This window comes from Bufo gargarizans, chromosome 2 (genome assembly GCF_014858855.1).
Source record: "Bufo gargarizans isolate SCDJY-AF-19 chromosome 2, ASM1485885v1, whole genome shotgun sequence".
In the NCBI taxonomy this organism is placed as follows: Eukaryota; Metazoa; Chordata; class Amphibia; order Anura; family Bufonidae; genus Bufo; species Bufo gargarizans.
This window is the reverse complement of record NC_058081.1, coordinates 642,371,005-642,382,601: the sequence shown is the minus strand read 5'-3', so window position 1 is coordinate 642,382,601 and position 11,597 is coordinate 642,371,005. Positions and strand designations below refer to the sequence as shown.

At 44.3% G+C, this 11,597-nt stretch overlaps 1 protein-coding gene across 1 annotated transcript in view; it reads right to left on the bottom strand.

The window, feature by feature from the left end:
* Positions 1 to 2,204: 2,204 nt before the first annotated feature.
* FOXJ3 (forkhead box J3) overlaps positions 2,205 to 11,597 on the bottom strand; it is a 97,246-nt gene continuing 87,853 nt past the window's right edge. The window contains exons 12-13 of the mRNA XM_044278391.1: positions 5,998 to 6,102; positions 2,205 to 3,582 (exon numbers count right to left, since the gene is read on the bottom strand). Of these exons, the coding sequence (XP_044134326.1) occupies positions 3,467 to 3,582; positions 5,998 to 6,102 (221 nt within the window). The 3' untranslated portion in view covers positions 2,205 to 3,466. The remainder of the gene's footprint in view (positions 3,583 to 5,997; positions 6,103 to 11,597) is intronic.

The following is an 11,597-nucleotide window of genomic DNA, read 5'->3' as shown; positions in this document are numbered from 1 at the left end:
CAGCGCCACACCTGTCCATGGGTTGTGGCTGGTAGTGCAGTTCCACTTTAAGTGATTGGGGCCGATATGCAATACCATGCAAAACCAGTTGACAGGTGTGGTGCTGTTTCTGGAAGAAAGCAGCCATGCTTTTCTAATTCTGGAGAACCCCTTTAAGGCTCTGGCAAACTACAAGTTTTCAGTCCATGGTCTGGGGCTGCATACCTTGTACAGTTTTTATTTTTTAATCCTGCTGTGCAAACTGCATGATATCATCATTATTTCCTACTGTTACATAAAATTATGTATTTACACATATATCTCTGTCCTAAAATAACATGGGCAGGTGATGGCACCTATTGCACGATAGGCACGCATCTGCTGATCCAGACTGCCTGGCATTGGTGCCCTTTGCAACCAATCAGGAGCTCGGCTTTCATTTCGTACACTGCTCTGTGATTGGTTGCTGGGGGTTTACAAGGCCAGCATATGGATAAATTGTCCCGTGCCCCGGCTGTCCTTCTATATTTATAAGAGAATAATTTATACGATGGTCTAAAAGTCTTGATTCGACGACTAGGGAATATGCTCTAAAAATGTAAACATAATGATATTGCAATGGCGATATTGCACAGGTATGAACAAAGTAACGACAACACAGAAGCACTGAGTGATTGGAGACGGCGGAGCATATAGTACAGGCAGTATGGAGCCGTGACTACGCGTCACTCATCCAGCATACCCTACAAGCAATGGTAGCAGCTTTCTTTACTAAAAGTGGATGCTGGGATTTGTAGTACTACTGCATCTTGTCCCAGAGCAGCGTCACCCCTGTACATGGGTAGTGCCTGGTATTGCAGTTCAGCGTCATTGATGTAAATGAACACGGATAGGCATGGCGCTATATTTGGAATCCTGGATCGTGCCTTTAATAAAGAGTATTTTCCCCATAGCAATCAATCAGATCGCCACATTTTTATCGGACAGCTGGAATCTCATTGGTTGCTACAGTCTCTGCCACGACTTTGAACCGCTTTTTATGAATACGTCCCAGCGTACTTACATTTTATACACGTTAATTTCTCGGTGACAGCTACCCATCAAGGTAAAGGTGGCCACAGATGTCGAATTTCACTCCAACCCACTAATAAATGTACTGAATGGCAGATAATAAGAAGTGGTTGCCAGCTGCTGAAGTACTACAACTTCCAGCAGGTCCTGACAGCCACAGTTTGGAACCACTAGTAGGCCCTAAAATCCAAGGTTCCTTTGCAGAAAATCCCATTTACCATGAAGACAGGAGAGAAGATCGTGTTCTTAGAAGAAGACGGCACACAAGCTGGGACATGTAGTTCCACAGCAACTACCCCTGACCATAAGCAGTAAAAGGTGAGAACACTTCAGTAAGTGACACACAGTGCAGCGATTTTCACACAACGTGGACATACAAATGTGAAAACAAGTCCCCCAATCCACTCCAAGTCATTGATTCGGTAATCTAATTTAGGCCTCCTTCACACAAGCGATAAGGATTGTGTCAGGATCTATTCAGGAAAAAATGGATTGTTTTGCAAACAAGTTTACTTTTTGTCTGCAATTGCATTCAGTTCAGATTTTCATGTGTTTTTTTTTGCACGAGTGAAAAACCAAACAAAAAAAATGAATAATTACAAACTGCATCTTCTAGCAAACATCAGTGAAAACACATTGGGCCAGATTTATCATGACTCTGACAGCTCACTCCACTTTCACATATGGCTAAAGTCAGTTTTAGCCAAGTCAGATTCATGATCGGCCCTTTAAGACTGTAATAAATGTGGTTTGACGGTAGCAGTTTATCGGTCAGTAAGCAGCTTTACAAAAGTCGCACATCTTTATGAAAAAGTCGCACGTTTTATGAAAAAGTCGCATGTTCTATTAAAAAGTCTCATAAGATAAGCATGGTCCTCACTGGAGTGAAATTGCGACTTTTTTGCAACTTTTTTGCGGCTTTTTAAAAAAGTCCCAATAGTAAATCTGTCTAGAGATTCATTTACATAAGAAAACACGCCCACTTTCAGAAAACTGGCGAGCATAGTGCAGAGCAGAAAAAAGTCGCAAATTTGTGCGCAGTTTTAGCCTTTGGGACTTTTTTGAGACTTTTTCACTCCATTATTCTGACCTGAGCTAATGATAAATCTGGCCCATTGCATCCGGATGCCTATAGTTTTTCACTGAAGTCCCATTCACTTCTATGGAGCCAGGGCTGCATAAAAAACGCAGAATATAGAACATGCTGCAATTTTTACTGAACGTGTAAAAACTGATCATGTGCACAGACCCATTGAAATGAATGGGTCAGGATTCGGTCCGGATGCTATGCGTTTACTTCACGGATCGCCCCCGGATGGAAACTCGTTTGTGTGAAAGAGGACTAAAAGTGGATGGTAACGGTCCAGTCTGGGGTTAAGAGGAGAAGGAGAAACCAAACCGATGATAAAGGACAGAACGCAACAGAAATCTATGAAGCTTTGAATGGAACCACAAAAGAACAGTCTAGCAGGGGTTCATCCCACTGCAAGGAGATATTCTGTCAGCTGCTCCTTAAAGGGGTTCTCTGGGATTTGGATATTGATGGCCTGTCCTCAGGATAGGTCATCAATATCTGATCAGTGGCGGTGCGACTCCTGGCACCCTCACCGATTAGCTGTACGAAGAGGACACAGCGCTTGGCGAGTGAGGGGCAATCTTCTTTGACAACTTGTATTGTAACAAAAGGAATGGAGAAGCCCCTATGCAGTGTGTGTCACATACAGATGTATTTAACATCCCCTCACATATAAGACATCTCAATAATGACATTCTGCCAATCACTGTCACAGTGTCATCGGATGGTGGTTGCTTTGTTATATGGCAGTGTAACAATAAAAATTCCTTCGTGAATCACATAAAAAAAACTAAACAGAAGAGCAACACAATGGCGCTACACCTAGCTCATATAAATATAGACACAAAACGGACTGAGAGCGTCCCAAATAAAATGCCACCTGTCCGGGTAGGGATAATGAAATGCACGTAGATAAGTGACAGTGCTCAGAGAGATTCTGCAAGATTTCAGAAAGCAGAATACGCTGTCAAGAATCACGGGACAATCGGAGCGGCTCCAGCTTGTCAGGGAGACCAACATGATCCACAGGGGTGCTCTGCGTCCTGCCGGAAAACTACAACTGCAAGCATGCCCCAGCAGGAGATACTGGAGGCTGTATTCTGAGAACAGCCCGTGAGCGGCAGGCTGCAGAGCACTGAATTACAGGTCAACTCATAAGCATCAATATCATTTCTCCTGCTACGCAGAGGGTTGATTGTCATCAGTGGCAGACGTTCTTTGTGCTTTGCTCCGCACTTGGATATCTTTACCTTCCTCTTTTCTTTCACATCACATTCATGGTCACTTATACCAACAACACGTGGGGTAACAAGACAGTAGAGCTATGTGTCTGTAATGGCGCTATACAATAGAGTCCCAGTCAAAATCATCTTGGATGTCATCTGCAGGAAGGGGGCGACGTATGTGGAAATTTGAGGACGGCATCATGTGAGGCTGGTTCATTACTCCGTGGTGCCCTGTTAATAAAAAAAAATATACATAGATATAAATATTCTTTTATAGTCCATGGCATTACTGCTTCAAAATGATTGTGTATGCGTATAGCCAATACAGAGGATCCCCTACATTTACAAAAATCTAAAGGCACCGTTAGAAATTTGGTTGGTGGATATTCCTTGTGGTATCAGAACCCTTACCCAACCCATACCACTATGGATGTTGGTACTAACCTCTGCACCACTGCAGACCACTGTCTAAACTGCACCTTAATGTATCTGGACACTGTATAAGGGCTCATTCACACAAGTGTGTGCAGTCTGGAAATCATGCTCCGTGTGTGAGCGAGATCCTCCGTTCTGGACACTGCTCGTCTTGCAGGAGTGCACTGCATTATACAGATTTAGGCTACATGCACACGACCGTTGTGTTTTGCGGTCCGCAAACCGCGGATCTTCAAGACACGGATGGCATCCGCGTGCATTCCGCAATTTGCGGATCGGCACGGACAGCCTTTAATATAACTGCCTATTCTTGTCCGCAAAGTGTGGACAAGAATAGGACAGGTTATGTTTTTTTTGCGGGGCCACGGAACTGAGCAACGGATGCGGACAGCACACTGAGTGCTGTCCGCATCTTTTGCGGCACCATTGAAGTGAATGGGTCCGCATCAAAGCCGCAAAAACTGCGGCTCGGGTGCTGACCAAAACAACGGCCATGTGCATGAGGCCTTAATGCTGTGTGCCCCTGCTGGACCTTAAAGATACAGAAGCATAATGACAGTTTTATGTCCTAAACTAGTTTTTTATCCTGAATAACGGTATACAGTTGTAGCAAACACCAGACAAACATTCATAATTCTGTATCTCTTCAAGGTGAATTTGCATAGTCACTGCTTTTTAATGACTGGCTACCTAAGCGGGATGGGATCTGATCTATTCTAATCTTATCCAATCCCTCTATCCAGAGGCAGCCCGCTGCTACATCCATCTATCCGCATGCTGCATCCATCAATTCAGTAAGACGCTGAATACATCTACTAATCTGGATGCTGTATACATCTATCTGGACACTGTAACATCCTATTTATACGCACACTGTATACATCTACCTAACTATCTGGACGCTGCCTGCATCTATTTATACACACACTGCAAACATCCATTAAGTAAGACACTGAATACATCTACTTATCCAGACGCTGCAAACATCTATCTGGGCACTAAGTAACTTTTTTGGGCACTTAATGGCAAAATGTATCTGCATAGCCATCTTGCAATTTTTGTTGTTGGATCTGTGCCAAATTCAGTTAACAAAATACTTTGCATGGGTGGGCCCCTAGAGCGACTAGTGCTCAGATCTCTAACTGCATTCCCAGCACTACAAGGGTCTTAAGGCATTTGCTGCATTTGCTGCAAAGGCAGAAAATACAAAATTAGTGTAATTTATTATCACATCTTACCTGATAGTACAAGTGAAATAGAAGAATGAGTAAATTCTATTAAAAGAGCATTAAAACTATAAAGCTCAGATATTTCAGCAGCTCCACTGAGCTAAATGGAGCAGCAGGCACATACATGACAGCTGCTCCGTTCAAATTGGGGAGCACAGACCCCCGTTCTTCTGAACAGAGAGGAGGGGGGGGGGGGCATAGGTTGGATCAGACACTTATCACCTTATCCTTCGGACAAAGGATCAGTTGTCTTAATGGGACAACCCCTCAAAAGTCAGACTAAAATTGGAAAAACCCTCTGGAAACGTCTCCTCACATTTTTAATTGTAGATTTTGAATTTATATCTGACGCAAATATAGCTGGAGTACAACTGGGGACACATGTGTGATCTCGGCCTTAAGAGGTTAAAGGGATTTTCAGGCTTTAAGATATCTTGTCAGCATAAGATTGGTGCGTGAGCAGGCAGTAGTAGAACTTGAGAGGTCCCCTTTAAAAGGGTTGTTCCAGATAGTTAAAAACCTTGGAAATGCGTGTAAATAATTATTTATTATTTACCCATTTCTCCAAGGCATTCTCTGCACTGCCGGCCGGTCATACTGCAGCTGAAAGTTTGCAAACTGCATCAGTGACACGCACGATGATGTACAGGTCACAGCTACAGTTTTAAACAGAATAAATGGACGGCAGTGCACAGGCGCTGGAGAAAAAAGTAAATATTCAATTTTTTTATACTATTTGGACAACCCCTTTAATACCACTGTGCACTGCCAGATGCCCATTCACAATAATGTGATCCAGCCACTTCCTGGCATATATGCCGGCTTTAGGCCAGATAGAAAATAATGTGGCCGACCAACAGATTTTTGTGCGGGCCAAAAGCCAGAACATATGCCTGATAGAGTGAGTGCATCAGAGTGCTGGAGTTCACCTGGCCTACCTACCTTATAAAAAAGGTAAACTTTCAGTAGCTCCATAACATACCTGACAAGCCGGATGCTGTAGTGCTCATAGGGGGCAAATGAGTATAACCTGGGGGTCCCATCATTGAAGTAGGGATATTTTGCCTGGAGTCTAGATAAATATTTCCTGAGAAACAGAGAAAAAATAAAATAAAAAAATAATGTATTGAGCGGCTAATTCAGTATGATGTCTTGTGCTGTGGAGAATACAAAATGAACATCGGCATATACAAGAAACAGTGCTGGAGTCCAAATAACCTCAAAAAGACAATCGATGAGCTCCTTCCAAAAACCCTGTATTCCCAGACTGTGTACTATCACAGCTCAGTAGAATAGGGAGGATTCTAAAACTCTGTTGAATGTTCATTTGTTAAACTTGGGATGAGAGTTTTCCCTCTATACAAAATTGGAGTATGGGAATGTGTAAGCTTTCCCAAAATGCAATGGGAATATAGGGCTGATATTCATCCACGGGGCCTGGGATTTAAGAATGTGACACAAAACACAATATGACCTTTTCAAACCAGCACCTGGTTCTGAATACTTTTGTAATTGAATATAATTAAAAAAAATGTAGTGTGAGCTATTCAATAAAACATTATTTTCTATATTTCTTGTCCACTACACTAAGGTGGTCGCACGAGCTTGGTTTAAATCTTTAACTGTCAAAAGCCATATGTTCTGTTCTGTGACAGTTACAGGGAAAAAGCTACAGCAGAAAATACACCCCCTGAGAAAGGAGTCCCCCTCCCCCCTCTGCCCGCCTGGAAGAAATCTAGCAGAATAATTGGAGCGATGAATGGGGGAAATCTCTGGTTTCATGTGAGGTACAGGGCTGGGTTTAGTTTTGTTATAAAGACACTGCCATATACTATATGATGTCCGATCTTCATTTTTTAAATAAGTCACGGCATAACCCCTTTAAAGGGTACTGAGATGCACAAGTCTGTAAAGCATGATGTATTTGAAGGTACTAAAAAATTGTGATTTAGATATACACTGCCTGTCCCAAAAAATAAAAAAGTCACCACCTGGACTTAACTAAGCGAATAGTTATGAGCCTCCTATTGGATAATTACTGCATCGGTGATTATCTTTCAGCTGGCAACAAGTTATTTAACCCCAACTGGTGCAATGAGTTGCTTCTCATTTGTTAACAACCATGTCGTAAGACACATCTCGTGGTCGTGGAAAAGAGGTTAGTCTGTTTGAGAAGGGTCAAATCATTGGCATGCATCAAGCAGAGAAAACATCTAAGGAGATTGCAGAAACTACTAAAATTGGGTTAAGAACTGTCCAACGCATTATTAAAAACTGGAAGGATAGTGGGGACCCATCGTATTCGAAATGTGGCGGGGAAAAAATCCTGAATGATCGTGATCGGCTATCACTTAAACGTTTGATTAAATCAAATCGAAGAAAAACAACAGTAGGACTCAGGGCTATGTTAAATAGTGAAAGTAAGAGCATTTCCACACGCACAATGCGAAGGGAACTCAAGGGATTGGGACTGAACAGCTGTGTAGTCGTAAGAAAACCACTAATCAGTGAGGCAAACCAGAAAAAAAGGATTAAATTTGCTAGGGAGCATAAAGATTGGACTCTGGAGCAATGGAAGGAGGTCATGTGGTCTGATGAGTCCAGATTTACCCTGTTCCAGAGTGATGGGTGTATCGGGGTAAGAAGAGAGGCAGATGAAGTGATCCACCCATCATGCCCAGTGCCTACTGTACAGGCCTGTGGGGGCAGTGCTATGATCTGGGGTTGCTGCATTTGGTCAGGTCTAGGTTCAGCAACAGTATGTGCTCCAAGAATGAGGTCAGCTGACTACCTGAACATACTCAATGACCAGGTTATTCCATCAATGGATTTTTTCTTCCCTGATGGCACGGGCATATTCCAAGATGACAATGCCAGTATTCATCGGGCTCAAATTGTGAAAGAGTGGTTCAGGGAGCATAAGACATCATTTTCACACATTGATTGGCCACCAGAGTCCAGACCTTAACCCCATTAAGAATCTTTTTTTTTTTTTTTTTTTTTTTGTGGAGACTTTTTTTTGGGACAGGAGCATGACCGAGTGAGTGACGTTACGCTGCCGGCCTGACCACTGCTTTGAGTAAGCTAGTGAGTACTACTACAGACGATTACGGTAGTTTAACAAAGAGGGAGCCACTGCTTGAGCATTAAATAAACTTTACACATAAAGACTGCTGGGCTGGTGTAATGGGGTCACTATACACAGGGACATGAGGGGACACATTGATAATTACTGTGACACATAGGGCCATGAGGGGGACCGGCAATAGATGCCATGTGTGTGTCATCCACAGATCCCCCATAACCGTGCCATGCACAGATTCCCCCCCATAACCGTGCCATCCACAGATTCCCCCCCATAACAGTGTTATCCACAGATTCCCCCCCATAACAGTGTCATCCACAGATTCCCCCCCCATAACAGTGTCATCCACAGATTCCCCCCCATAACAGTGTCATCCACAGATTCCCCCCCATAACAGTGTCATCCACAGATTCCCCCCCATAACAGTGACATCCACAGATTCCCCCCCCCATAACAGTATCATCCACAGATTCCCCCCATAACAGTGCCATCCACAGATCCCCCTCCATAACAGTGCCATCCACAGATCCCCCTCCATAACAGTGCCATCCACAGATCCCCCCCATAACAGTGCCATCCACAGATCCCCACCATAACAGCGCCATCCACAGATCCCCACCATAACAGCGCGTCATCCACAGATCATCCCCCATAACAGCGCGTCATCCACAGATCATCCCCCATAACAGCGCGTCATCCACAGATCATTCCCCATAACAGCGCGTCATCCACAGATCATCCCCCATAACAGCGCGTCATCCACAGACCACCATTAGTTCAAAAGCCACCAAAAGCAAGCCTTTTGGTTCAAAATAAATATTTTTCTTATTTTCCTCCTCAAAAACCTAGGTGCATCTTATCATCAGGTGCGTGTTACAAAGCAAAAAATACAGTAGATGGATTTGTGTAGACTGACACTGTAGCGACCTTTATGTCCTCTTTGGGAATATCGACTGCTGCTATATTTAGGTCTATATATTTGTTTGTATTCAATAATGGTGAGCTTTGATTAATTTATGTGGAGGTATTTTTGTTTTGGAGGTTATTCACTGAGTGAGATAGGCCAACCCCTTTAAGCAGTTCTGGTGGTCAATATTATATATATATATATATATATATATATATATATATATATATATATATATATATACCCAAGGTATTCAAACATATTAACTATCTGCCGTTCACAGAACTTGGGTCTTGGGTCAAATGCAGCAAGGGCAAGATAACAGTTAGTGGGGATTTGGACCATCCATTGAATAGGGAGCCCTGAAAACTTCCTGAATGTATTAATTAGATGCAGAGCATGTGGAAGAGAATCAGGCTACATGCATACGACATTTTTAGCACCAATGAAAGTCTATCGGTCTATTTACATGGCTGTTTTTTTTTTAATGGCCAGTGAACAGTGGTCATCAAAAAATAGGACATGGGAGCGTGCAGTGATGTCATCACACTGAGCACAAGTTCTTTTCAATCCGGAGCGTGGCCTGATCGTTATGGCGTGAGGAAGCTCGGCGCTTCAGCTCCTCCGAAATCCTCCTGTTATCCTGGCCATCCGGCGTTTATAGTCTGTTAGCGGTGCTGAGCCTGATACCAAGTTGTGGCAGCCCCCCAACAGACCTGTCTAGGCTTCGCTCTCCCGCAGTCTTGGTCCCGCTGGGTCAGTGCGGCCTCCTGCCTACATCCTGCACTGTGAGTGCATGGCACTCTGCCTGTGACCTGCCGCTTAACCCCCGAGCTGCAGCGATACAGAGGAGAGTTGTGAGGAGGCTCCCCAGTGTTTGCTGCCTCTCAGACTTTCAGTATTTGGAGCTGCACTGGGCACACGGCCCCGCCATCTTGAACCCCCTATTGGAGGAGAAGGGTGATGCTGCCTTGCTGAGCCCTGTGGATGCCTGGAGCTTTCATTGGAAGGGAGGTGAAAGATATCCCTGGGGAACCCCGGCAAATTAGTATGAAGTAACCTGGGGTGCGACCCCCTATTAATCACTATCCAAGACCTGATATTCATGGGCCACAAAACCGGCACTTCCACTATTTCCCCTACCCCTAAGGCACTTGTGGATGTCATGAGCCAAACGGAGGAGATGGGAAAGGTAGTTCTCCTGACCACGTGGAGGTGGACCTGAGTAAAAGAATGTCTGCTATGCCGAGCTGCCAGTCGGCACTTACAGCTAAAATAGATCACTTCAAACAGATCTAACCTTCCTCCACCACGATATTGATAAGATACGAGACAGAACTGCAGAGGTGGAGAGGCGTTTGGGAGAGGTGGAAGATGTGGTTAGTGCATCACAGCAGTGTGTGACCAACTATTGGGTTTGTAACGAGGGATCTTCAGACCCTGTTGTAGAGTGGGAGGCATTTAAGGCAGTACTGCGGGGCATGCTTATACACGCTATAGCGACACATAGGAAAGGACTTGGGACTACCCGCGCTAGACTGGAGGCAGAACTAGCTGCTATGGAAAAGGTATACATTCAAGACCCGAGTGATGATACATGCGACGCCTAAACCTCCATTTAGTGGAATATACTCAGAAGAAGCTCCTATTTCAAAAGCAGGTGTTTTTTTTCCGGAGGGTGACAAGGAGGGGAGGGCACTAGCCCATTTAGCAAAAACCGAATAGCCGCAAACAGTGGTTCTGTATATTACTAGTGCAGAGGGAACTCAGATAAGTGAGCCTGGGGAAATATGTGACCAGTTTGCCCGTTACTACTCTGATCTATATGAATCCACGACATCCTATACGAACAGTGACTTGCAGATTTCGTGAGGGCCATTCCACTTACACGGTTATCCCAGTCAGACAGGAGTTACTTGGCCTCCCCAATTACCGCAGGGGAGATCAAGATGGCAAATTTGAGCATGGCAGTCGGGAAGTCTCCTGGTCTGGACAGCTTCCCCCTGGAGTAGTACAAGTTAGATGTGGATACGCAAAATGCACAACTCCTTAAACTGTTTGAATATGCTTTTGAGCACAATAGGCTGCCCCATCCTTCATGGAGGCCACTATTGTGGTAATCAATAAGCCTGGAAGCCCCCAGACCAGTGCAGTTTATATAGACAGATTTCCCTTCTGAACATCGATGCTAAAATTTTAGCAAAGGTTTTGGCTAAAGGGTAAGAGTACAGATATAAATCTCAGGTTATTCACAAATCTGCAGGTTAGACATGAGAACGCAGGATCCCGGGCGATCTCCTCTCTTGATAACGAGAAAGCCTTTGACTCTGTTGAGTGGCAGTTCATGTGGGAGACACTGAGTTGCTTAAAGTTCCCCTTGTCTTTCATACGGTGGGTGCAGTTGCTGTATAAGGCCCCAAAGGCAAGAGTGAGAGTAAATGGCTATCTATCACGCCCCTTTAGGTTGCATAGGGGTACCAGGCAGGGATGCCCGTTGTCACCTATGCTGTTTGCATGGAACCTCATACCCAGTTGATTAATACCAGTATGCTGATAGAGGGGTGGACAATAGCAGGGATACAGGAGAAGC